Source organism: Hemiscyllium ocellatum, chromosome 10 (genome assembly GCF_020745735.1).
Source record: "Hemiscyllium ocellatum isolate sHemOce1 chromosome 10, sHemOce1.pat.X.cur, whole genome shotgun sequence".
Lineage (NCBI taxonomy): Eukaryota > Metazoa > Chordata > Chondrichthyes > Orectolobiformes > Hemiscylliidae > Hemiscyllium > Hemiscyllium ocellatum.
The window spans coordinates 4,757,643-4,783,609 of record NC_083410.1 but is presented as its reverse complement, the minus strand read 5'-3'; the positions used below and the strand labels follow the sequence as shown (position 1 = coordinate 4,783,609).

At 45.7% G+C, this 25,967-nt stretch overlaps 1 protein-coding gene across 1 annotated transcript; it reads left to right on the top strand.

Moving 5' to 3' along the window:
- Nucleotides 1–881: 881 nt before the first annotated feature.
- chrna2b (cholinergic receptor, nicotinic, alpha 2b (neuronal)) lies at nt 882–25,397 on the top strand. The gene is made up of 6 exons (XM_060830696.1): nt 882–966; nt 2,490–2,641; nt 7,441–7,485; nt 9,622–9,731; nt 13,861–14,893; nt 25,272–25,397. Exons 1-6 carry the CDS (start codon nt 882–884, stop codon nt 25,395–25,397), a joined length of 1,551 nt encoding a protein of 516 aa, XP_060686679.1.
- The last annotated feature ends 570 nt before the right edge of the window (nt 25,398–25,967 follow it).

The following is a 25,967-nucleotide window of genomic DNA, read 5'->3' as shown; positions in this document are numbered from 1 at the left end:
GCTAAAACCAAGGATAGGATTGCAGTCTGGGTGGGATGTTATTTGGAGGGTTGGTGCAGACTTGATAAGCTGAATGGCCTCTTTTCACACTGCGTGAATGCAGAGCTCTTTCTTAACGTAAAACGATAAGACTGAAGTGGTAATCTAAATGTAACCTTGGGAAATCAAAGATGTTTGACACCCTCTAACAAGGAGACTTTCCAGGAAGCAAGGCTCACTCTGTTAAACAGTGCCCAGCAACAGAATAGTGAGTGTCATACAGGCTTCATAAAAGGATGTGTCATTTTACCAACTCCTGTTAGACTGGTGGAGAATTAACAAAGAGACTTAAATCTTGGTATACACAGCGAGTGTTCTCCCTGTAATTGTATTTGTATTTTGCATTTTTGTAGGAAGAGTTGGGTTTGAATTCAAGTCTAATGACTGTGAATCGAAAGCTGTGTTTGAGTAGTGGCCATTGGATTTACCCCCTAAACAAACACTTGAGTGGAACCTTGGCTCGAATTTCAGTGACCAAGACTGAAGGGTCACAGAGTTTGGCCTCATCTCTGTTTCTATCACTTTACTTGATTGAAGAAGATTTAGACGATGAGCACTCTGTTTTATTACAGTAAAGTGCACTTCTCCAAGTTGAAATATTAATGTGGATGTTTCTCATTTTTTCTCTCTCTGACAGGACACGTTCAGTAACTCTGGCTCTCTGACACTTCCTCAGCGGATGCACAGAGCTAGTTTCAGCACCGCGGACAGCGCTATGAGGGAATCTCAGAGGCAATCCAGCCCCTGAGCCAAGCTGTGCAATTTCACTCGAATGAATTGTTGGTGGGACAACGGAAATCTTGTTGCCTCTTGTTTAAAAGTGGAGTATCAGGAACACGGAGATGTTTACTCTTTTACTCTCGGCAGGAAGTGTGCCAGGAGGCTGCAGTCTGCTCCTCCTCTGTTCCCTCTTCCTGTGCAGATGCAGTAAGTTGACTTTTTGCAATTTGGATGTTCGTGCTTGCTTGCTGATCCTCTCATTCCATGGAGGACCTCCTCACAGGATTTCAGTTCCATTTATAGAATTAGACAGACAGTGCTGCACAAAAGAAAGGCCTTTGGGCCCATTGTGTCCCATTGTGGGTCATACAGAGAGGGGAAAAGGGGCTTTCTTGGGAACTTGACAGCCTTCAGGACTCAATATAAGGTTTAGCAATTTGAGGGCCTGGGCACCTCCTTCCAAGTCGTTTACCCACCCTCCTGTCTTCATGTGGGCTATGGGCAGCCATCACAGCTAACGCAGTTTCACCCATGGCTTTTGACTCTCCCAGACGCACCATTTTCTAGTTCCTTGCCTGCCCATCTGCTGTTATCTCTCTCTGAGCTCCATTTCATCATTTCCTTACCTCCCACCCCACCTTCAGCATATATACCAACCTTTTCCTATCTACATCAGTTCTGAAGAAGGGTCAATGGACCCAAAACATTAACAATGCTTTCTTCCCATAGGTAATGTCAGACTTGCTGCGTTTCTCCAGCAACTCCTGTTTCTGTTTCTGAGAGTTTCCTTTTCTGATTTTGGTTGATCACCACTAAGTGCCCAGCAAGTTTCACTGCAGCTTGGGCAGTCAGGGCTTTGTAGAAATGACATTCAGAGTTCTTATGGTTAAGTTTGGTTTCAAGTCATAGATGACAGATCATCATTAGGGTTAGCACAGGTCATCACTGAGGTTCCTACATTATGTACCACACAAGACAGCATGCATGTAGCTCCTGATTGGTGTATCAGACAGAAAGTAACAGTAAAATAGTAATGACCTCAATGAATGAGAAGTTTTATTTTGAGGGATTGTGAGATTTTAATACAAGCTGACCACAGCATAGACCATTCATTGAGGTGCATCAAACATTTAGATTCCATCACCTCAGCCACTGACACTGCAATAATCCCATTGATATTCATTACCCATGTTTCCATTTGTTCACTGGATGTGAGCATTGCATAGAAAGCTATTATTTATTGCCCATCCCTAGTTACCCTTGAGAAAATAGTGCTTTCTGATCTGCTGCAGTCCATGTCCAGTAGGTAGACCCACAATGCCCTAAGGGGTGGAATTCCAGGATTTTGACCCAGTGACATTGAAGGAACAGCAATATATTTTCAAGGCAGGATGTCTCTGCTGCCCTTGTTCTTCTAGATGGAAGTGGTCATGGGTTTGGAAGGTGTGATAGTGTGAGGAGGGAGTTAATGTTTAAGGTGATTGGTGGATGCTGGTCAAATGGGTTAACAATATGTTTAATCCATTACAATGGGTTTCATCAAGACTCACAATTTCTCCTTCTCTCTCTCTCATCCCTCTCTTGCTCCATTCCCCCACCCTCTCCCTCTGTATCTCTCCCTCTCCCTCTTCCTCTCCCTCTCCCTCTTTTTCTCCCACTCTCCTTCTCTCCCTTTCCTGTTCCCTCTCCCTCCCCCTCTCCCTCACCCCCTTCCTCTTTCTTATCTTTAGTCCATTGCCAGGAGAAGACTCATTCTCAGGCTGAGGAGAGACTCTTCAAACATCTCTTCACTGGTTACAATCGGTGGTCCAGACCTGTCACCAATGCTTCAGATGCTGTCATTGTCAACTTTGGCCTTTCCATCGCACAACTTATTGACGTGGTGAGATATCACTTTGATTAGCTCACATTCACTGCTGTTCACAACTATTATTGTTCACAATCATCACTGCTCACAATCACTTCTGTTCACAATCATCTCTGTTCACAATCATTCCAATTCACAACGACCTCTGTTCACAATCACTGCTGCTCACAACCACTGATGTTATGCGAAAATATGAGGTTATTCACTTTAGCAGGCAGAATGGAGAAGCTGATTATTAATTAAAAGGAGGAAGATACAGCACAGAGGGGTTTGAGAATCCTTGTGCATGAATCACAAAAAAAAGCATTCAGCTTCAGCAGGTAATAAGGAAGGCAAATGGGGTATTAGCCTTTCTTCCAAGGGGAATGATAAATAAAAGTAGGAATATTTTGTTGAAACTATACAAGATGATAGTTAGGCATACTTAAAATACTGTGAATAGCTTTGATCACATTATGGAAGGAAAGATGCACTGGCATTGGAGGCAGTCCAGAGAAGGTTCATCAGATTGATTCTGGATAGCAAGGGATTTTCTTATGAGGAGAGGTTGAGTAGGTTGGGCCTGAACTCATTGGAGTTCAGAGGAATGAAAGGTGACCTTTTTGAAACAGATGGAGTTCTTAGGGAGTTTGATGGTAAAATGGAAAGTAGTTTCCCCCCATGGGAGAGTCTAAGACCAGAGCACATCCTCTCAGGATAAAGAGTCACTTAATTAAGCCAGATGGGGAGAACCTTTTCCCTCAGAAGTGCAGAGGATTGTCAAGGCTGGATTTTCAAGGCTGAGATAGATTTTTAATCGGGAAGGTAATCAAGGATTCTGGGGATAAAGCAGAAGAGTGGAGTTGAGCATTATCTGATCAGCCATGACCTGATCAAATGGTTGAGTAGTCTTGCTGGGCTGAATGGCCAACTCCTATTCCTACTTCTTATAATCAGAATCACCGATGTTCCCAATCACTACAGTTCACAATCACTGATTTTCACAATGATTGCAGTTCACAATCAGTGGTGTTCACAATCATTGCATTTCACAATCACTGATGTTCACAATCACTGTTAGAAACATAGAAAAATACAGCGCAGTACAGGCCCTTCGGCCCTCGATGTTGCGTCGACCAAAGCCTACCTAACCTACACTAGCCCAATAACCTCCATATGCTTATCCAATGCCCGCTTAAATGACCATAAAGAGGGAGAGTCCACCACTGCTACTGGCAGGGCATTCCATGAACTCACAACCCACTGAGTAAAGAATCTACCCCTAACATTTGTCCTATACCTACCTCCCCTTAATTTAAAGCTGTGTCCCCTAGTAACAGCTGACTCCATTAACGGAAAAAGGTTCTCACTGTCAACCCTATCTAAACCCCTAATCATCTTGTTCACAATCAGTGGTGTTCACAATCACTGCAGTTCATAATCAGTGGTGTTCACAATCACTGCAGTTCACAATCACTGGTGTTCACAATCAGTGGTGCTCACAATCACTGCTGGGAATTTGTGCTGCGGTGATACTGTGTTTATACTCACCAAGCAAAATAACAAAATGTTCAGGCAATATTAAGTTGCTTTTGATACACTCTCAGACACCCCAGTGCACTTCACAGTGAAATACTAGTCATTGTTGTTATGTGCACTCACACAGGCTATGCTTTCTGTGCAGGATTGAATGAGCTTCTTCCACTCCCCCCCCCTCCCCCCCCACCCCCCCACTTCTCTTCCCCACAGTGTACAGCAGGAAAGGGACTGGAGGAAGGGACAAAACCAGGATTGATTTCAGTGACCCATGTGTGAATGCTGGTTGCTTCCAGGTAATGTTGACTGGGGCTGGAGCAGGAGCTGAGCTAGGTTCTGAATGAGGGTCTGCTGTTGGCTGAGGGGATGAAGAGACTTGGGGAGAACAGATGTCAAATCAATATCAGGCATGGGTGTTTTTACTCTGTGAGGATGAAGATGGAGGAACTACATAATAAACAAATAGATTAAAGATTTAGTATGTTGGACATTAAAGTTTAATGGGCTGTCTGTTGAATGATTTATCATCACTTTGTGTCTTGTTATCTGTGTTGTAGGGATTGAGAGCCTTCTCATTCAGTCTGCTGTTCTCACAATTACTAGGATTACATTAAACACACTCCAGTGACTAGCTCTGTGTACTAATGCCACAGCATTGGGAAATACTGAGCTGTGTAGATACACTTTCATGGATGTATAACTGGTTATAGCACAATGGGAAGCCCTTCACCACCAAGGTACAGTCACAGCAGTGTGTACTAAATACAAGATACACGGCAGAGATCATGAGAAGATGCATCAAAGCTCCTGAGATAGCACCTTCCAAACTCACAATCACTTCCATCCAGAAGGATAAGGGTAGCAGAAACGAGTTCCCCTACAAACTCTCACCATCTTGACTTAGAAATATTATGCTACTGGGTCAAACTCCTGGAATTCCTAAAGGCATTGTGGGTCTACCTACAGCAATATGGACTGCAGTGGTTCAAGAAGGCAGCTCACCCCCACATTTTCAAGGGGCAACTAGAGACAGGTAGTAACCTGTCAGTGACCTAGCCAGTGACACTCATGTCCCATGAACGAATAAAGTAAACATTCCTGTGAATTCTTACTGCAGCCTTTCTAAGGTTTTCACATCCTTCCTGAAATGCGATGTCCAGAACAGAGCACTGTATTGAATCAAAGTTTTATACACAAGTTTATCATAGCTTCTTTGCTATTTTACTTCTTATGAATAAATCCCAAGGTCTTATGTGTTATATTAATCATTTTCTCAAACTGCCCTGTCACTTTCAATGAGCTGTGTAGATGCATTCCCAGGTCTCTCTGCTCTTGCACAATATTGAGAACTGTACCTTTCGTTGATATGACCATCTCTTTGGCCTTGTCACAAAATTAAGCAGTTTGCTGTTCTCTGTGCTTCTGAGAGGAAGTGAGATCCCTCCATACTGTGGCCTGTGCACTACGATTTCCATTTGGAGCTGACTTTCAGAGCCACTCTTTTCGCAGTAACGTGGCCAGGGCTTTGGTCCTGAGATAAGGGACAAGACTTGGTTCTGACTTCACACAAACCTCCCCCTCCCATTTTTATCAGACTGGACTTCACTGTGAGACCTCCATGGTTAAATAGTCTGCCATCTCTGACTGTCTGAACTTGAACAATGAGTTGGATCTTACAAAGCAATATCTTCATCTTAAAAATTATCCCTCCTGTTTCCCAAATCCCAGTCAATTGCTGTCATCTCCTCCAGCCCCACAAGCCACTGAGATCTCAGTATCCCTCTGGTTTTAGCCTCTTGTCGATCCCTGATTTGAAATCCGCCACCCTCAGCTGCCAGGATCCTGAATTCTGAAATACAATTCATATCTCTACCTCACCTCCCTCCTATAACCCTCTCGTTAAAAACTATCCCCTTAGCCAATCTTCTGGTGGTCTCTCCTAATGTTTCTTTGTGGCTCAGTGAGGTATTTTCTTTTATAAACATCTTGGGAAGGAGCTGGTGGTGTTTCATTATATTCACATTGCTATATAAATGTCAGTTTTTGTTGGTTCTAAACTGACCATTATTTTGTCTGTTATCAGAAGGGAAATTACTTGGATGAGGGAGGGAGAAAGGAGTCTGTGCAGTCCAGAGAAGGCTGCTCTGTGCTCAATCAGCACACTGAAATCCATTAGGTTTCTCCTTATGCTTCAGTGATCTGCCAGAGACTAGTACAGACCGCACAGGCCGCAGACATTCCAGCTGCAGAACATCCTAATGAGAACTGGAATGATTGCATTGGTTGATTGCCCATTAGACCAAATACAGATTAAAGAAATATCTCCCTTAGATACAAATTATTAGAGCAGAAAATGTTCACTCTCACCTGAGAGGGACGGGCAGCACCCAGTCTCCCTATCGTCCCTTCATTCAGCCCATACACATTTTCAGATTTGCACTCACACTGCTGCCCTCTCGTGTGGGTGAAGACGATCCCATGACACTGTTTCTGAGAATCACAGGGGCTTTCTTCCTAAGGTGCTGCGCAATATTTACCCCTCAATCAGTATCTGCAAAGGCAGCTCATTGCCACGCTGTTGTTTTGTGGGAACTTCCTGTTTGCAAATTGGCTCCCACATTTCCCACACTTACACTGGCAATTGCTTTTTGAAAGCAATTCATTGGCTCTGAAGTACTTCTGGGACATCATAACATGGCAAGAGGTGCTACAGAAATACATATTTATGTCCTATTTGTGGTTAGTTGTAGAAAGGCAACTGTTCAAAAATTACTTCATATCCCCTGAAACAGGGGAGGTGATAGCCTAGTCATATTATCATTGGACTGTTAATCCAGAGACCCAGGTAATCTTCTGGGGACCCAGGTTTGAATCCTGCCACATTAGCTGCAGAACTTGAATTCAATAAAAATCTGGAATTATGAGTCTAATTATCACCATGAATTGTTTGTTGGAAAACCCATCTGAGACACTAATGGACTTCAGAGATTGAAACTGCTATCCTTACCTGGTCTGACCTACATGTGACTCCAGACCCACAAGCAATGTGGTTGACCCTTACTTGCCCTCTGGGAAATTAGGGATGAGCAATAAATGCTGGCCTAGCCAGCGATGCCACATCCTTTGAATAAATGAACACAACAGGGCAGTAGTCGAATGAATGGGCTTGAATTTACTCACCAACGCAATGCAGAGAAGTTTCTGTTGTAATATTATTGATCCATGCCACTGCCTTATTGTTATATTGGTTATAAAGTAGTGATTAGTTGTTATCTTTTCCCTTCCTTTTCTTGAAATAGGATGAGAAAAACCAGATGATGACAACTAATGTTTGGCTCAAGCAGGTACGTGTTTTTGAAAGGGAAAATCCCCTACCCCTGTGATCTCTATATTGCTGTGATCCCCTCATTGGGGACATTCTTCACAAGCTGTCTTGACAGATCCATGGCCTTTAGGCAGAGGCTGCTAGGACCCAGTGATTATGAGCTCCCAAGTGATTTCCAAGGCCCTGCTCTGAGACACTGAGCTTCGAACTGCTCCCTTCCTAGTCGGCCACTAGGCTTCCGGGATTTCAGGATCCTAGTGTAGACTGGGCATTCATCTCTGTCCCTTTAGACCAGAGATCTGATGGACCTGTTTGCGTGGATTGGAGGTCTGGTGGATTTATTTGAGTGAATTTGGGATCTGATGGGTCTGTTTGGGTTGACTGGAGATCTGGTGGACCTGTTTGGGTGAATTGGCAAGCTGATGGACCTATAGGTATATAGCATGGATCCTCATGGATCTGCGGTGTAAACTTTGTAGAACTGCTAGTCAGGATTGATGCTTGATGAACATGCAGGTGGTGAGGTTTGGGTTTGGATGAATTTGTTGGCGTGGGTCTTGCAGATTAATGTGTCACAGCCTTACACTGAGTGTCAGTCGGGAGGAACTGAACCTGTGACTTTGGGGAGGTGATGCCCTAATGGTATTATCGCCAAAGTATTAAACCAGAAACTCAGCTAATGTTCTACGGACCTTGGTTTAAATCCTGACATGACAAATGGTGAAATTTGAATTCAAGTTTAAAACAAAATCTGGAATTATGAAACTTCTGATGAACACGAAACCATTGTCGATTATTGGGAAAAGCCCATTTAGTTTACTAATGACCTTGAGGGAAGAAAATTTTCCTCCTCACCTGGTTTGGTCTACATGTGACTCCAGGGCCACAGCTATGTGGCTGACTCTCAACTGTCCTCTGCAAGCCACTCAGTTTAAGGGCAGCTAGGGGTGGGCGGCACGGTGGCACAGTGGTTAGCACTGCTGCCTCACAGCGCCTGAGACCCGGGTTCAATTCCCGACTCAGGCGACTGACTGTGTGGAGTTTGCACGTTCTCCCCGTGTCTGCTTGGGTTTCCTCAGGGTGCTCTGGTTTCCTCCCACAGTTCAAAGATGTGCGGGTCAGGTGAATTGGCCATGCTAAATTGCCCGTAGTGTTAGGTAAGGGGTAAATGTATGGGTGGGTGGCGGGTCGGTGTGGACTTGTTGGGCCGAAGGGCCTGTTTCCACACTGTAAGTCTAATCTAAAAAAAATTGGCTAGCCAGTAATACCCAGTCCCATGGGTGAAAAGAAAACATTGATGTGATCCCTCTAAACCTAATTCTATTTTAATCCTTTGTCAGAGCTATCGACATGCCATTTTGTTTCAACATCCTTGAGGTTACCACTGATCTGAAATTTGACTGGACTTGCCACATAAACACAATGGCTGCAAGAGCATGTCAGAGGCTGGGAATCCTGCAGCAAGTAGCTGATCTCCTGACTTCCCAAAGCCTGTCCACCATCTACAAGGCACAAATCCAGAACTCCCCACTTGCCTGATGGGGGCTGCTGCAACAACAGTAAAGAAGATTAACACCATCCAGGACAAAGCAACCACTTCCTTGGCACTACATGCACAGACATCCACTCCCTCCACCATCGACACTCAGTAGCAGCAGTGGGTAGCATCTGCAAGATGCACTGTAGAAATTCACCAAGGCTCCTTAGATAGCACCTTCCAAACCCACGACCACTTCCATCTAGAGGATGAGGCATCTTCAAATTCCCCTCTAAGCTGCTCCCCATCTTGACTTGGAAATATATCACTGTTCCTTCAGTGTCACTCGGTCAAAATCCTGGAATTCCCTCCCTAAGGGCATTGTGGGTCAACCCATATGGACTGCAGTGGTTCAAGAAGGCAGCTCACCCCCACCAAGGGGCAACTAGGGATGGGCAATAAATGTTGGCTTGGCCAGCGACACCCACATCCTCTGAATGAATAAAAACATAAAAATGTATTCTGTAAAATTGATCTCACTGGGTTGGGTTCACAATGGCTGACTGTAGCTTCCCCTCTGCTTTTACTGATCTTGTTCCTTCAGATTTTGTCAGACACTGTGCCAGCTCCTCACAAAAAGCCCTGTACTCCTCCTGATTACCTGTGTTTCTTTTCTAGGAATGGTATGATTATAAACTCACATGGGATCCTGCAGAGTTTGACAATGTAACTTCAATCCGTGTCCCCTCTGAAATGATCTGGATTCCTGACATTGTTCTTTACAACAAGTGAGTTTTAAAGTCTCCTTGGGCGAAATTCCTCTGGGATTAATACAGAAGGAAAAGGGGACTTAAACAATTGAATCCGAAAGAATGTGTAGGGACAGAGATCCTGGTGTTGTGTGTGCATCAGTCTTAGTAGGCAGTTGTACATATTGAGAGAGTGGTTAGCAAGGGATATGGGATCTTGGGGTTTATAAATAAAGGCAATGAATATAAAAGCAGGGAAGCAGTTGAACCCTTACAAGGCTTTACCAGGCAGAAGTTTATTCGGTTATGGTCATTTTAGCAAGGATGAGAGCAAGATTAATGAGAGTAGTGGTCGTTTAGGGAGCTGGGATAGTTCCACATGATGTAAAGGACTTCGAGAGGAGATAGGACCGAGGTGGATGAGATTATAATAGGATTGGATAAGACAGATGAGGGAAACTTTTCCCTTGACTGATGAGACAAGGATAAGGGGAGGGGAGGCACAGCTTTAAAGTCTGGGGTAAGGGCTGCAGGAGGTGGAGGGGGTGAATATGAGGAAAACTTTCACATGTGACCTAGTTAGTGGGAATGAGTTGGATTCTTGCTGCCCAGCAAGGTGCTGGAAACGGAAATGATCAATCTTGTTCAAAGGAATTTTAATGGACACTTGAAAGAAATCAAATGTGCAATAGGGATTTAATCTGGGGGGTGGGGAAAGGACACTGACGATATTGCTCTGTGGAGAGTTGGCATGAACTTAATAGGCTGAATGTACCTCTTCTGTTCTACTATCTCAGATTATTTAAATCAAATAAATAAAGACTTTCCAGTTTTAGGCCTTTATGTGCACGCAAAGAAGATTACCTCGGATTACAATGGGATTTTGATTAGATGAGCCAATGGGCTGAGGAGTGGCAGATGGAGTTTAGTTTAGATAAATATGAGGTGCTGCATTTTGGGAAGGCAAATCTTAGCAGGACTTATACACTTAATGGTAAGGTCCTAGGGAGTGTTGCTGAACAAAGAGACCTTGGAGTGCAGGTTCGTAGCTCCTTGAAAGTAGAGTCATGGGTAGATAGGATAGTGAAGAAGGCGTTTGGTATGCTTTCCTTTATTGGTCAGAGTATTGAGTACAAGAATTGGGAGATCATTTTGTGGCTGTACAGAAAAATTGGTTAGGCCACTCTTGGAATATTATGTCCAATTCTGGTCTTCCTATTGGAAAAATATTGCGAAACCTGAAAGGGTTCAGAAAAGCTTTACAAGGACGTTGCCAGGGTTGGAGGATCTGAGCTACAGGGGAGAGGCTAAACAGGCTGGGGCTGTTTTCCCTGGAGTGTCAGAGGCTGAGACATGACCTTATAGAGGTTTATAAAATCATGAGGGGCATGGATGGGGTAAATAGACAAAGTCTTTTCTCTGGAGTGGCCGTGGTTGGGGGGGGGGGGGGGGGGGGGGGGAAGGAGGTGGTTGGGGAGGTGTGTGGAGGGGGTTGTCCAGAACTAGAGGGCATAGGTTTAGGATGAGAGGGGAAAGATATAAAAGAGAACTAAGGGGCAACTTTTTCATACAGAAGGTGGTACAGGTATGGAATGAGTTGCCAGAGGAAGTAGTGGAGGCTAGAAAAAAGTGTAACATTTAAAAGGCATCTGGATGGGTATATGAATAGGAAGGGTTTGATGAGATATGGGTCAGGTGCTGGCAGGTGGGAATAGATTGGGTTGGGATATCTGGTTGGCATGGATGAGTTGGACTGAAGGGTCTGTTTCCATGCTGTACATCTCTACGATTATCTGACTCTATAACTAGCAGTAAAGGGATTTCCCCTTTGCCTTTGTGTTGAAGAGTGTACAAAAAATTCATCCATTAGAAACAGCAAGAGGCCATTTAACCTATTGACCTTCCTCTGCTTGTCAGTGAGGTTATGGTGGATCTTCTGCATTATACCACATGTCTCATCCAGAAACAATCCAGAACTCCTCTTGGAATGTGTGTGTGCGCCCCCGGTCAGGTAAAGTTCACCATATCTGTCATTGTCACCCATGGTAATTCATCACCAGAGTGGACAAGGATTCTTGATATAGCACAGCCATGGGGTTATTCCATTAGAGAGAGAGAGAGAGAGAGAGAGAGAGAGAGAGAGGGAGTGAGAAACTGGTAAGCTATGCAGCTGCAGTATTGTCATCTTTCTGTATGCCAGTCAACTGGTCAAATCTGTACCAGATTAATAATATAACAATTTACTGAGTTGTAGGTTTGCCTGTGGTTCAACTTTCAGTCCTTGGAGAATGCAGTTACTTGTAAGTAACTGCTATAGTTTCTGCTTCATAGAATGCCCCCAGGATGCAGGCCGTTTGAAGCATCGAGTCCCCATCAACCCTCTCAAGAGCATTATCTCTGTAACTCTGCATGGCCCATGGCTAATCCAACTAATTTACATCCTGGACATTATGGGCAATTTAGCATGGCCAATCCACCTAATCCATACATCACTGGATTGTAGGAGAAAACTGAAGCACCTGGAGGAAACACAATTGGGGAGAACGTGCAAACTCCAAACAGACAATCGTCCGAAGATGGAATTGAGCCCGGGTCCCTGGTGCTGGGAGGCAGCAGTGCTAACCACTGAGCCATGGTGCCATCCCAATCCACTTCATCATAATCCACTCAGAGCCAGCCGTCAGGGAGTTGGCTAAACTCTGACATGGGATTGTTGACCTTGGGGTCCACCTTCATAATCCTGAGCCAGAGTGTTCACATCCAAACATGGAAAATTCAGGATGTGTGAAGCTGGTCTCAGTAGATGTGACCAGAAAGCTGTCAGATGGTCATAAATCCCCAAGGAGTTCAGGCATGCTCTTCAGGGAGGAGTCAGTCATCCTCAGTCACTCTAACTGGCAGATGGCCCTCTGAAATGATAAACCCGCTGAGGTCCACTGGGTCTGGGTGATAAATGCCTGCAGAGCTCACTGCCTGTGAATGAATTAACAAGAACTGACAAGAACTTATTCCCTGATGATTTGTGGAATAAATGTCTGAAGAGATTTCACGCTTGTTTGACAGATAGAAAGATTTCCTTTGATTTTAATCGACATACTTAGCTAGTGAATGTATATTTGCTGGTGTGCCAAGATTGGTTCCAATAGGGGAGTTCTGAAAATCTGGCAGCTGCAAACTAGTTTCAGAATGTTAAACGTATCGACCCAGCACTGTTCTCAGAGAGAGGAGACCTTCCAGATTGCCAGCCTTTTAATCAGTGCAAATGTAGCTGCTCATTAAATTGAAATTGATTACATAAGCTGCAAGGATCGCACCTTCAGGGGAGATGGTTAGATTAAATTGAGCAAGGATTCAATAGACAGAAACTGCAGAAAACTGCAACACAAATGGATTTATGAGAACTTGTGAATGAAACACAGAAAGCTAGCCTATGGGGACAGCAGGTAAGCAGGAAGGGGAATGGAATGTTGGCCCTTATTTCAAGATGGGTGGCGGATAAGCGTAGGGAAGTCTTACAGCAACTGTGCAAGGGGCAGGGGAGACCACAGCTGGAGTACTATCAGCAGTTTCCATCCCCTAATTTAAGGGAAGATATAATTTCAATGAAAGAAGTTCTGAGAAGGTTGACTTGGATAATGCCTGGTTTGGAGGGAATGTCTTACGACCAAAGGCCAAACAGTTTGGGACTTGACTCACTGGAGTTTAGAGGAATGAGAGGCAACCTGTTGAAATATAGAGGATAATTAAGGGGCTTGGCAGGGTGAATGCTGAGAGGATGTTTACCCTCATGGGACAGTCTAGAACCAAGGGATAGTCTCAATATAAAGGGGCACCAATTTAAGACTGAGACAAGGAAGAATATCTTCTCTCAGAGGGTTGTGAGTCTTTGGAGCTCCTTACAACAGAGAGGCAGGGGCAGGGTCCTTGGGTATATTTAAGGCTGAGACAGATAGATCATTGATCAGTTGAGGAGTCATGAGTTATAGGGAAAGGGCAGGAAAATGGATGTGAGAGATGTTGGATCAGCCATGAACAGGCTTGAGGGGCTGAATGGCCTACTCCTGTTGTTATGGTCCTCTGATTGATTTGCTGGATGAGCTTTGCCTTGTGGAATATTTTAACCCTGGGCCTAATGGCTCTGTAAACATGCCCTGTTTGTTTGTTGCAGTGCAGATGGTGAGTTTGCAGTGACACACATGACGAAGGCTCACCTCTTCTCGACAGGCCAGGTACAGTGGGTGCCCCCTGCTATCTACAAGAGCTCCTGCAGCATTGACGTTACCTTCTTTCCTTTCGACCAGCAGAATTGCAAAATGAAGTTTGGCTCCTGGACGCATGACAAGTCCAAGATCGATCTGAGGAGCATGGGCAGGCATGTGGACCTTAAGGACTACTGGGAAAGTGGCGAGTGGGCGATAGTCAACACAGTGGGGGTTTATAACAGCAAGAAGTATGACTGTTGCTTTGAGGTGTACGTTGATATCACGTACTCCTTCATTATCAGGAGGCTCCCTCTCTTCTACACCATTAACCTCATCATTCCTTGTTTACTCATCTCCTGTTTAACCGTTTTGGTCTTCCATTTACCATCAGCCTGTGGAGAGAAGATTACTCTTTGTATCTCAGTATTGCTGTCCCTGACTGTCTTCCTGCTGCTTATTACAGAAATCATCCCCTCGACCTCGTTGGTCATCCCTTTAATCGGGGAATACCTGCTCTTCACCATGATTTTTGTCACCCTCTCCATTGTTATCACTGTCTTTGTCCTCAACATCCACCACCGCTCGCCCAACACCCACAAGATGCCCAGATGGGTGAAGAAGGTCTTCCTGGATTTCATCCCTCGCTGGCTGTTCATGAAGAGACCGAGACCCAAAGCTGAGACGTTCACCAACCACTTCAGTCCTCTGGAGTTGAAGCTTGCGCCGTCCAAATGCTGCCCTTCCTCAGGGGGTGAGGAGCTCCGGTTTGGCCTGCCCCCCTGCCAACCCAGGCTGGTGAGTCCTTGTGCTCTTGGCTACCCGTGTCGCCTCGAGCCCAGCAGATCCACGGGGGAGATGGTCAATGGCAGCCGCCGAGCCTGGGCTAGTAACATCACTCAGACAAGAGCCAGTCTGCCACTATCACCCAGTATCATCAGGGCACTGGAAGGAGTGCATTACATCGCCAACCATCTCCGAGCTGAGGATGCCGACTTTTCAGTAAGTGTTGTCAATAGTGTTTGGGGAGGGGGGGTCCCATCCAGTCGGGGGAGGGACTGCTGGGGAGGGTTCTGTGGCCAGATTCTTACACCCTACCTCAGGGACAGGCACACTGGGATGGTAGTGTTTCAAGTTGCTGTGACTGGGACTTTCCCACCTCTACTGCCTAATGGAGACTTTTCTGGGTGGGGAGATCTCCCAATACAAACATGACAGTCTTAGAGATCAGGCACACTGTGCTCAACCAACATCTCCTCCAGCAGTAAGATCTGCCCCTCAAGAGGAAATACCCTCCAAACCTTGAGGTTTTTTTGGGATTGTTGCCCACCCCACTTTTGTTGCAGTTTGTTATTCGGAACCACCTCTGTTATGGCTGCAGTCCCAGAACTGGTCACCAGTGCTGGTGGTGCTGCTGAGGCAGAACAGCAGCTGACTCTCTGATTGGCTGACAGGCCTCTCCTACTTTGGAGAAGCCAAAGCTCCCAATTCTGGAAATTCTGAATGATGGGCATGTCAATAGTGAATTCCCAGGGTCAGCCGGAGGTCAGGGGTGGGAATGGGGTGGGGCATAGCGTCAACAAAACCTTAGCCTCAGGAGTAGCAGTTGTGGAGGGTGGGGTGGGAATATGATAGAGGTGGGGGTGGGGGTGGGGGTTGTTAAAGCAGGAGGGTGTGAGTCAGATTTGGGGGAGGTGTCCATGTCTGAAAGACTGATGTCCACAATGGGGTATATTGCGAGGGGGAGGTGAGTCGTGCAGAGATATTACGGGAGATGTTGGTGGAGAATGGGCTCCACTCAATGAAGGAGGCTTAGGTTTGGATTAGATAAAGCTGAGGGGAGAATGGAAAACTGGATGTCTCATCAGCACCATTGGATAGATTCCAGATTAACCCTGTACTCAGATATCAAACAGAGTCATTTCACAGAGAAACAGGAGAGCTGTCAAGACAATGTCAAACAAACATAGAAATAAAGAAGATAGGTGGAGTAGACATTTGACTTCTTGAGCATGCTCCACCATTTGATATGACCATGGGAGACCATCAAGCTCAATGCCTTAATCCCATCCTCCATCATCCACCCTCACCACCGCTCCCCCCCACACCCCCATATCCCTTCAACCATTTAGCCACAAGAGCTATATCCACCTCCTTCCTGAAATCACATAATGTTTTGCCTTCAACTACTTTCAGTGGCAGTGAATTCCACCAGCTCACCACTCTCTGGGTAAAGACATTTCTCCTCATCTCAGTCCTGAAAGGTTTATCTTATCCTTAAACTATGACCCCTGGTTCCAGACTCCCCCGCCATTGGGAACATCCTTCCTTCATCTACCTTGTTAGTCCAACATTGCCCAGTAACAGAGGGCAGTGTTCTCATCGGGAGAGATTTGGAAAGTTAAACAGAAAAGGAAAGGGTTACAGGGTTGAGGTACAAACACTGATAACCAGAGATGCCCTGTCCAGGGGAAGGGTGAGAGTTGAGAAACATAACATCAGCTAATAACATCAGGGCAGGGAGATGCTTTAAACTGACAGGCATGGAGTGTTCTGCTGAAGGGAGATTTAAAAATCTAAACATAAAGGCTGCAGCAACAGAATAGATAATTTTTGTGAGGACAGACTATCTGTGTGGAGGTTTACCTAACTTGACCTGGATCGAAATCTCACTTCACACTAATTCATGGGAAACGAGAAACAGTAAAAATGTAAATTATTTTTATGGGAGCGCTTTGGCAGGAGATTCCTCGGTGTACATTTTGTCCTCATTATTGTAATTGAGTTTGGCAGTAAATAGTACATCAGAGAGTGAAGTCCTTGCAGGGAACTGTAAATTAAAACACATTGCATCACTTTGGCACAAAGACAGATCAATATAAAGGGAGATGGTTGTGTAGTGGAAAGGTGAAGGGATCAATGCATCTGAGGCCTAGGCTACTGATCTGGGGACATGGGTTCAAGAAGTATTTGGCAGAATTTAGGTTTGATTTTACAAAAATTGCTCTTGAAAGCTAGACTGAGTGATGGGGACCATGTTACTATCATTGATTGTTATTAAAAAAAACCCATCTGGATTATTAATGCCACTTGGGGAAGGAAATCTGCTGACCTACATTTTCTGACCTACATGTGACTCCAGACCCAAAGCAATGTGGTGGACTTTGAAATGGTCAAGTAAGCCACATGGTTTAAGGGCAATTAGGGATGGGCAACAAATACTGGCCTTGGTAGCAACACTGTGAGAGAGAAAGGAACAAAAGGGTTTCAATCAAACTGTTACATGGTGACAATCTAAACAGAAGCCCCATTCCACAACAAAATCATAGTTTTAAAAGGCAGACAGAATGATTTGATTCAATTTGATTTATTATTGTCATATGTACAGAGATACAGTGAAAAGTATTGTTTTGCATGCTAACCATGCTTCCATAAGTACATCAGGGTAATAGAACAGAACGCAGAATTTGGTGCTACAGCTACAGAGAAGGTGCAGAGAAATATCAACTTTAATATAAGAGAGGTCTGAGTAAAGGAGGGGAGGTAGACCTGAGAATAAAGGATGACAATGTGACAGTGTGATGGTGTTGAGACAGTAGGAGTGGAGATCATGCCTAGCAAGGTTCAGAAAAAGCTGGTGATGGTTGTTTATAGGCCTCCCAGCTGGGCTTGGTTGGACATGGCATTACACAATGAATTATTGGAACTTGTGACAAAGACAATGTAATAACTGTGGGGGAGTGCCAATTGAATAGGTATAATCCTTAATTGCCCTTCAGCTGTGTGGCTTTCTTGAGACCAGTCATGAAGCAACCACATTGCTGTTGGTCTGGAATCACATGTAGGTCAGATAGGATAAGGATGGCAGATTTCTCTCCCTAAAAGACAATAATACAACAAAGAATACGAACAGAAGCAGGCCATTTGGCCCCTCAAGACTGCTCTGCCAGCAAATATGTTCATAGCTGATCCTACATTCCTCATCTCCACCTTCCTCCCCTTTACCCCATCACCTTTGATTCCCTGAATGATCAAGAATATGTCTGTCTCAGCCTGAAATACACATTGTGGGCAGATTCCCCCACAGCTCTCTATGGCAATGAATTCCAAAGACTTATAATCCTCTGACAGAAAAAATTTCTCCTTCTCTCAGTCTTAAGTTGATGGCCCTTTATTCTGACACTCTGCCCTCTGGTCTTAAACTCTCCCATGAGGGGCAACATCCTTTTACCCTGAAAAGCTCCTTAAGAATTGGGTAAGTTTCAATAAGATCACCTCTCATTCTTCTAAACTCCGGTGAGTAAAATCCCATCCTGTTCAGCCTTTGCTCATAAGACAATCCCTCCACACCAGGGATCATCCACATGAACCTTCTAAGAACTCTTTTCAATTAAATGGTATCGTAATGAAAACATGATGGCTTCATGGTCATCATAACTGAGCCTAGCTGTCAATAGCAGATTTTTATTGATCAAATTTAAATACTGCAAACAACTACTTGAAACCATGTTTCATTCTCTGTTAAATGCCTGGATGGAATGTTTTTCTGACAGTTTCACAAAGCCATGTGTTGTGGAGCCAACCAGACATAAAAGTATTTTAGTCAAGATTAGAGTGGTGCTGGAACAGCACAGCAAGTCAGACAGCATCCAAGGAGCAGGAATTAGATTAGATTACTTACAGTGTGGAAACAGGCCCTTCGGCCCAACAAGTCCACACTGACCCACTGAAGCGCAACCCACCCATACCCCTTACCTAACACTACGGGCAATTTAGCATGGCCAATTTACCTGACCTACACATCTTTGGACTGTGGGAGGAAACAGGAGCACCCGGAGGAAACCCACGCAGACACGGTGAGAATGTGCAAACTCCACACACAGTCGTCTGAGTCGGGAATTGAACCCGGGTTTCAGGTGCTGTGAGGCAGCAGTGCTAACCACTGTGTCACCGTGCCACCCAGGGCTTTTGAATGATGCAGGGCTTTTACCCAAAATGTCAATTTTCCTGCTCCTCGGATGCTGCCATGACCTGCTGTGCTATTTCAGCACCACACTAATCTTGACTGTGATCTCCAGCATCTGCAGTCCTCACTTTCGCTTATAATGCTATTTTTAGACCCAGTATTGTGTAATGAGTCAAGATTAATTAAAATGTTATCAACATGCAATCTGGTGAGATTTTGAAAATATTCATTCCTGGCATCTGGGCATCACTGGCCGGACCAGCATTTATTGCCCCATCCCTAGTTGCCCCTTGAGAAGGTGGGGTGAGCTGCCTTCTTGAACCTCTGCAGTCCATGTGCTATGGGTTGACCTTCTATGCCTTTAGGGAGGGAATTCCAAGATTTGACCCAGCGACACTGAAGGAATGGTGATATACTTCCAAGTTAGGATGGTGAGTAGCTTCGAGGGAACTTGCAGGGACTGGTGTTCCAATGTATCTGCTGCTCTTGTCCTTCCAGATGGAAATGGTGGTGGGTTTGGCAGGTGCTATCTAAGGGTCCTTGATAAATTTCTGCAGTGCATCTTGTTGATCATACACACTGCTGATACTGTGAAGGAAGTGAATGTTAAAGGTGTTGGATGGGCAAACTCAAGGCACCTTGAAGGGTAAGGCTACAAGAGTTGTCTATTCACTCCTTCAAACCTGCTCCACCAATTAGTCAGATCATGGCTAAGCCAGTTGTGACCTTACCCCACCTCCACCTTCCTATTTATTATGCAAATTCTTGACTCCCTCCTTTTTCTGACAACTGTCTCACTCTGCCTTGGCTAACTTCAGTGCAAAGATTAAATCAGAAAGGGAAACCTGACAGAAATCACAAACAGAGAGGAAAGTACCTGCACAGACCACAGACTACATTGGGAAATGGTTAACCAAAAGCAGAAATCTGACAAAGCACAACACCAAGGTGAGAAACTAGTTTTACAGATTGAAGCTGACATAGAACATAGAACAGTATAACACAGAACAGGCCCTTCAGCCCACAATGTTGTGCCGACCATTGATCCTCATGTATGCACCCTCAAATTTCTGTGACCATATGCATGTCCAGCAGTCTCTTAAATGCCCCCAGTGACCTCGCTTCCACAACTGCTGCTGGCAACGCATTCCAAGCTCTCATAACTCTCTGTGTAAAGAATCCGCCTCTGACATCCCTCTACGCTTTCCTCCCAACCGGCTTAAAACTATGACCCCTCGTGTTAGCCATTTCTGCCCTGGGAAATTATCTCTGACTATCGACTCTATCTATGCCTCCCATTATCTTGTACACCTCAATTACGTCCCCTCTCCTCCTCCTTTTCTCCAATGAAAAAAGCTCAGTCAACCTCTCTTCATAAGATAAGCCCTCCAGTCTAGATAGCATCCTGGTAAACCTTCTCTGAACCCTCTCCAAAGCTTCCACATCTTTCCTATACTAGGGCGACCAGAACTGGACGCAGTATTCCAAGTGCGGTCTAACCAAAGTTTTATAGAGTTGCAACAAGATCTCATGACTCTTAAACTCAATATCCCTGTTAATGAAAGCCAAAACACCATATGCTTTCTTAACAACCCTATACACTTGGGTGGCTATTTTAAGGGATCTATGTACCTGCACACCAAGATCCTTCTGTTCCTCCACACTGTCAAGAATCCTATCCTTAATTCTATACTCAGCTTTCAAATTCGAACTTCCAAAATGCAACACCTCGCATTTATCCAGGTTGAACTTCATCTGCCACCTCACAGCCCATCTCTGCATCCTGTCAATGAGCCGCTGCAGCCTACAACAGCCCTCTATACTGTCAACGACACCTCCAACCTTTGTGTTGTCTGCAAACTTGCTGACCCATCCTTCAATCCCCTCATCCAAGTCATTAATAAAAATTACAAACAGTAGAGGCCCAACGACTGAGTTCTGTGGAACACCACTCATCACTGACTTCCAGGCAGAATATTTTCCTTCTACTACCACTTGCTGTCTTCTGTGGGCCAGCCAATTCTGTATCCAGGCAGCTAAGTTCCACTGTATCCCATTCCTCCTGACCTTCTGAATGAGCCTATCATGGGGAACCTTATCAAATGCCTTGTTGAAGTCCATATACACTACATCCACAGCTCGACCCTCATCAACTTTTCTAGTCACATCCTCAAAGAACTCGATAAGGTTTGTGAGGCATGACCTGCCCCTCACAAAGCCTTGTTGACTGTATTTAACCAAGCCATGCTCTTCCAGATGGTCATAAATCCTATCCCTCAGAATCCTTTCCAACACCTTGCAGATGACAGACGTGAGACTGACTGGTCTGTAATTGCCGGGGATTTCCCTATTTCCCTTCTTGAAGAGAGGAATTACATTTGCCTCTCTCCAGTCCTCAGGTACGACTCCAGTGGAGAGCGAGGATGCAAAGATCTTCGCAAGTGGTGAAGCAATTGCACTTCTCGCTTCCCAAAGCAGCCGAGGACAAATCTGGTCCGGGCCTGGCAACTTGTCAATCTTAATGTTTGACAAAATTTTCAGCACTGAAAATGTGTTGCTGGAAAAGCACAGCAAAACATTTTCAGCTCTGATCTCCAGCATCTGTTGTCCTCACTTTCTCCTCAAAAACTTTCAGCACATCAGCTTCCTCTGTCTCTATCTACTCCAGCATGCACACCTGCTCTTCAAAGGTTTCATTCATAAAGGCAGAAGTAAAAAACTCATTTATGGCTTCCCCTACCTCCTCAGACTCCACACACAAATTCCCTATGCTATCCCTCTTTCTTTGACCATTCTCTTATTCCTCACATAAGTGTAAAATGCCTTTGTGTTCTCCCTAATCCTTTCTGCCAAGCCTTTCTCGTGCCCCCTCCTGGCTCTCCTTAGACCATTTTTGAGCTCCTTCCTCGTCTGCCTGTAATCCTCTAGAGCTGAGCTTGACCCTAGCATCCTCCGCCTTACGTAAGCTGCCTTCTTCCTTTTAACGAGAAGCTCCACCGCTCTCGTCATCCAAGGTTCCTTTATCTTACCCCTTCTTGCCTGTCTCAGAGGAACACATTTGTGCATCACTCGCAACAACTGCTCCTTAAACAGTCTCCACATGTCTATGGTGCTTTTACTATGGAACAATTGCTCCCAATCCATGCTTCCTAACTCATGTCTAATCGCATCATAGTTTCCTTTTCCCCAATTAAATATCCTCCCATTTTGCCAAATCCTCTCCTTCTCCATAGCTATGTAGAATGTAAGGCAGTTGTGGTCACTATCACCAAAATGCTCTCCCACCACAATATCTGATACCTGCTCCAGCTCGTTTCCAAGCTCTTCTCCCCTCGTCGGCCTGTCAATGTACTGAGTTAGAAAACCCTACTGAACACACTTTACAAAAACAGCTCCATTCAAATCTTCTGCTTGATAGAGGTTCCAATCAATATTGGGAAAGTTAAAGTCACCCATTACAACAACCCTACTACGTCTTTTCCAAAATCTGCCGACCTATGCTTTCTTCAATCTCCCTGCTGCTATCGAGGGGCCTGTAGTAAACCCCTAACGAGGTGACTGCTCCCTTGCTGTTCCTAACTTCCACCCATACTGACTCGGTAGGCAGATCTACCTCGACAACGGAAGCTTCTGTAGATGTGATACTCTCTCTGATTAGTAGTGCTATACCCCCTCCTCTTTTTCCCCCCCTCCCTATTCTTTTTAAATATTCTAAACCCTGAAACATTCAGCAACCATTCCTGCCCCTGAGAAACCCATGCCTCTGTTATGGCCACAACATCTTAGCACCAGGTACTGATCCATGCTCTCAGTTCATTGGTGGCACGGTGGCACAGTGGTTAGCACTGCTGCCTCACAGCACTAGAGACCTGGGTTCAATACCCGCCTTAGGCGACTGACTGTATGGAGTTGGCACGTCTGCGTGGGTTTCCTCTGGGTGCTCTGGTTTCCTCCCACAGTCCAAAGATGCAGGTCAGGTGAATTGGCCATGCTAAATTGCCCGTAGTGTTAGGTAAGGGGCAAATGTAGGGTTATGGGTGGGTTTCGCTTCAGCGGGTCGGTGTGGAGTTGTTGGGCCGAAGGGCCTGTTTCCACACTGTAACTAATCTAATCTTCATCACTTTTATTCCTGATACTCCTTGCGTTAAAGCAAACACGCTTTAACTGATCCCTTGGTTCCTTCCCAGGAAAATCCTTCCCACTGGCTGGTCTACCTCTTGCTATTGCCTCATCTGCATCAACTCTCACCTCCGGTATACAGCTCAGGTTCCCACCCCCCTGCCATACTAGTTTAAACCCTCTCGAACTACTCGAGCAAACCTTCCACCCAGGACATTGGTCCCCTTCCAGTTCAGATGCAACCCATCCTTCTTGTACAGGTCCCACCTTCCCCAGAAGGCATCCCAACTATCTACATATCTGAAGCCCTCCCTCCTACACCAGCTGTGCAGCCACATGTTAAGCTGCACCTGCTCCCTGTTCCTTGCCTCACTATCTCGTGGCACCGGTAGTAAACTAGAGAACACCACTCTGTTCGTCCTGCTCTGCAGCTTCCATCCTAACTCCCTGAAATCACTTTTTATATCCTCAATCCTTTTCCTGGCTAGATCATTAGTGCCAATATGTAACACGATTTCTGGCTGTTTGCCCTCCCCTTTTAGAACCTTATAAACCTGATCGGAGACGTCCCGGACCTTGGCACCAGGGAGGCAACATACCTTCCGGGAATCCCGATCCTGACCACAAAATTTCCTGTCGATTCCCTTAACTATCGAGTCCCCTACCACGAGTAATTTTCTATTTTGCCCCCTTCCCATCTTTGCCACAGTGTCAGGCTCAGTGCAGAGAACTGACTACTATGGCTTTCCTCTGGTAGGTCATCCCCCCCGCCCCCAGCAGTATCCAAAACTACTTATTGCTGAGGGGAATGTCCACAGGGGATCTCTGCACTGTCTGTCTGTCCCCTTTCCTCCCCCGAACTGTAACCCATCTATCCTTGTCCTGAGCGTTAGGAGTGACCGACTCCCGGTAACTCCTCTCAATTATCCCCTCAGCCTCCCAAATGATCCATAGTTCATCCAGCTCCAGCTGCAATTCCCTAACAAGGTTTTCAAGGAGCTGGAGTTGGGTGCACTTCCCGCAGATGTAGCCAGCGGAGACGTGTGCCATGTCTCCCACCTGCCACATTCTGCAGGAGGAGCAAGCAACTGCCCTAGCACCCACGTGGGCAGTGGTTAACCAAGTACCTGAACAAGAACTGCTCTCTGCAATATGACAGCAGGTGGATCTCAGTTAATAATTGCCTGTTCCACACTCTGTGTTCATGTTGCTGTAGTTAGGCAGCTCCTGTTCTGAGGTTCTTTCCTGTAAAGGAAGCTCATTGCTATTTGATTTCACGACACTGAGTGGAGAGAGGGAGAATCTGAGTCTTGCCTACCCTGGTGTCCTGGGGTCAGTTTTCTTACCTTAACAGTTGTTCGGAGTATGGAACCGAGTTGTAAAAGTGTTTGCTGTGTTCGGGAGGGGAGTGTTCTCTTTGTGGTTGCTCCTTTGCTGAGTGAAGTGGGAGGATGTTACTGCCACTTTCCCTTTAGTTGTAATCGCAGTATCATCTGAGAATTAATCTTCTGTTTCTCGACCATGCAACGCTATCCTGGAGGATTGGTCATTCTACATGGAATTCATTTTGGTTTTCCAAATTATCCAATCATCCTGACCTGAACTCCTCTTCGCTGAACAGGGAAGTGGTGAGTTGTTCGGCCCCAAAGCAATGACCCAGGTTCAGGCCAGTTTTCCCTCTGAGATCCCTCTGGGCCAGGCTGCATGGAAATAGAGCTACAACTCTGGTGGGAAGTTTACTCTGGAAGGGGCTGGTTCCACAGCAGGTCTGAAGGCTGGATTTATCTCTGCTCACCGCATAGTCTCAAACTGGTTTAACTTTATCTTGCTTCTCCTTCCAATTCCTTTTCTCCCCTCATTTACCCCCGCCCTCATTGACCTCCTCCCTCCCCTACCCTCTCTCCTCCCGAACGCTGTCCCCTCCCTATCCATCTCTTCCCTGCTCTATCCCTCTTCACCCTGCCTATCCCTCTCCACCCCTCCTTTACCCTCTCCCCTCCCTATCCTCTCCTCCCCTCCTTATCCCTCTTCACCTCGTCCTATTCCTGTCCTCCCCTCACTATCCCTCTCCTCCCTATCCTCTCCACCTCTCCCTATCCCTCTCCTCCACTCCCTGTCACTCTTCACCCCTCCCAATCCCTCTCTACCCCTCCTTTATCCTCTCCCCTCCCTATCCCTCTCCTCCCCTTCCTATCTCTCTTCACCACTCCCTATCCCTCTCCTCCCCTTCCTATTCCTTTGCATCCCTCCTTTACCCTCTTCCCTCCATATCCCTATCATCCTCTTCTCTTTTAGGTAAAGGAAGACTGGAAGTATGTTGCCATGGTGATTGACCGGATTTTTCTCTGGATATTTATCATCGCCTGTTTGTTGGGCACGTTTGGACTTTTCCTCCCACCCTGCCTGGCCGGAATGATTTGATGTTCCATTTATAAAGTTGGGAGAGTAAGCTGGGAGGATTTGAGCTGCATGTGAGGGAGTGGGGTTGGGGAAAGTTTCAAAGGAACTCTCCCCTTCACCTACCCTTCCGTCTACCTCCACCTTCCTATCCCCACTCCCTCACTCCCTTAGGCCCATTTACCCCAAACTCCCCCACTCTGCCACTCACTTCCCCACCCCCGCTCCCCCACCCACCCACCCCTATTCCCAGTTTACCCTCCAACCCTCAATACGCCCCACTACACATTTCCCATCTTCCTCATCTCTCCCTTGTTCCCCGAACCCCCTCGTTTTCCATCCTTCTCCCAACTGCTGATACACCTTCGTTAACCCCCTCCACCCTCTCTGGTCACTTACATACACCCCCAGCCTTGCCAATGACCTCCTCCAAGCCTGACCAGGAATGCAGTAACATTCCTGAGGGGGTGAATTGTTTTTGGTCCCAAGGGATTAGCATTGCCCTCACACACTGACCTGACCTCTCCCTCTCACTGATTGTCTGAGTCCAATCCCTGTTTTCACAAAGAAGCATGAAATAACGTGAATAACTAA